This window comes from Vicia villosa, linkage group LG3 (assembly GCF_029867415.1).
Source record: "Vicia villosa cultivar HV-30 ecotype Madison, WI linkage group LG3, Vvil1.0, whole genome shotgun sequence".
NCBI lineage: Eukaryota > Viridiplantae > Streptophyta > Magnoliopsida > Fabales > Fabaceae > Vicia > Vicia villosa.
The window spans coordinates 197828717-197830916 of record NC_081182.1 but is presented as its reverse complement, the minus strand read 5'-3'; the positions used below and the strand labels follow the sequence as shown (position 1 = coordinate 197830916).

The 2200-nt window shown below is 38.5% G+C and overlaps 1 protein-coding gene across 1 annotated transcript; it reads right to left on the bottom strand.

Annotated features, from left to right (window-relative positions):
* Positions 1-597: 597 nt before the first annotated feature.
* On the bottom strand, positions 598-1806 carry LOC131659681 (uncharacterized). Its single transcript, XM_058928838.1, has 3 exons — positions 1440-1806; positions 802-1295; positions 598-738 (listed from the first exon to the last, which is right to left on the bottom strand). The coding sequence occupies exons 1-3, from the start codon at positions 1804-1806 to the stop codon at positions 598-600; spliced, it is 1002 nt and encodes a 333-aa protein (XP_058784821.1).
* Between the last annotated feature and the right edge of the window lie 394 nt (positions 1807-2200).

Below are 2200 nucleotides of genomic sequence, written 5' to 3'. Positions count from 1 at the left end.
GCCTATACTTCTCATCAGGATAATCCTCGTCTTGAGGATACTCTTCTTCTTCTTCTTCTTCTTGACCATCAGAGCCTACATGGCTTCCATGGTTGTTCTTGACACTGAAATCATCTTCTTCCTCTTCCTCTTCCTCGTCTTTAGGAATCCCAGTTTCTTCGACCCTCTTGGGACGACCTTTGAATCTTTTTCCCAGGTTGATCACTCCTTTAGTTTTCTTAGTCTTCGTCTTCTTGGTCAGAAGAGCTTTCAGTTCATCTTGCCCCTTGGACAAGTTCAGGATCAAGGCTTGAAATTCAGCGCTATGAGCTTGGAGATTCTTGACAGATTGTTCGAGATCCATTTTTTCTCACTGAAATAAACAGCGGAAAGATGAGGCATTTGCTTTTATGAAACCTATGATGCGATGTTTATGAATGACATGATTATATGTATGCAATGATCTCAAGGAGTTAAAGGCTTTTTAACACATTTAAAAAAAGGAAAATAGAAACAAAACAAATTAATTATTTTAAATAGAAACCAATGTATTATATGTTTTTGAAGTTACATCAAGGAAATACTAGAGAAATAATAAATAAAATACAATAAAAGAAATCATTCTTCAAGTCGGAGTTTCCTCTTCAATCCTCTGATTTCTTCTTTATGGGCTTTGACCATCTCATTCTTCTCTTGAACAAGTCTATCAGTCTCTCGTTCCCATGACTGTATTTGATCCGGCGAGATGAAATCTTCAATCTTCCATTTGCGGGAGAAATAGTCAAGCATACTATCTCGTTCTTTAGCATTAGCCACTAATACTGCTTTTTCTGCCTCAACCTCTTGTAGACGCTTTTCAAGATCAGCCTTTTCTTGTCTTAAATGAGCAACTGTGGTAGCAAGGTCTTCGTTCGGAGCGGGTACATAAGGCTCCAATTCTACGTGAACCTCTGGAGGAGTGATCCTTGGAACAACAGGTGTGTCAGATGGATATGGTATGCCAAACTCGACGACTCGGTCATAAATCCATTTAAAGTAAAGATCTGAAGGAGTATGGATCCTTGTTCCCAAATCTCTTGCACCTACCTTTTTTACTTCGTACCAAGCTTTAATGAAGCGATTCTTCTTTTCGGTTGTACCTGAACCATAGTCGAAACTTTCCGAGCTAAGATATATGGAGCGAGGCTTATCTTTCAAAGCAAAACCAAACTGATGTCGGGCAAGTACAGGATTATAAGTAATTCCTCCTTGGGTGCCAAGAAGAGGCACATTAGGGAACTCTCCACAATGATCAAATAACTGAACTCCTTCGAACTCTTTTGAATACCAAATGATGTCATCGTACAAAATTCTCATAATCCTCTGAATCCAAGTCAAACCTTCTTCATTCTTTATTGCTGATCGGGGTAAGTGAGAAATAAACCACTTATGCAGAAGGGGAATGCATCCTAGAACACAACCTCGTCTCTTTGTCACTCTGGCATTAATGGAATGCAATAAATCACCAAGTAGAGTAGGAACAAGATTCTTGCTAAGGAAAATTTTGATAGCAGCCCTATCAATAACTTTGTCGCAACGGTGAAACAGAACTTGTCCATATATCAGCAGAGTTAGAACACTTTCCAAGGCATCCATACTTAGAGCTTCAGCAAAGATCTTGGCTTTCTCGTACAAGAAATCCACGGGTATTCCAGAATAGTCTCTTTTATTGATCCAAACCTCGTTAATTTCTGATCTTGGTAGGTGTAGAGCAGCAGCAATGTCTTCTAACTTAGGACCTCCTTCCTCACCAGTGTAAGGAATTTGATCAGGTATGGGTATATCCATTATATGAGAGAATTCTTCCAATGTAGGTACCAGTTGAAAATCTCTATAAGTAAAACAATGGAGGAGAGGATCATAAAACTGCATCATGGAATTGAGAAGAACTTCATCTGTTAGAACAAGATTTGTTCTGATCAATTATCTTAGTTTTGATGATAACAATAATATGAATTTTGCTTAAGATAATATGGTACTCTAATCCAATGCAATTTCCTTTTCAGGAAATATATAAAGAGTATGCATAATTCAGCGCTCAGAAGCTTTGTCTCAAAGGGTTCAGCATGCAACATCAGAACATGGTCTAGCAAGACATCAGAAGATGGTCGAAGCAGAATCAGAACATGGGTCTATGGAAGCATCAGAAGAACATGAGATCAGAAGCAATGAAGTTCTGATG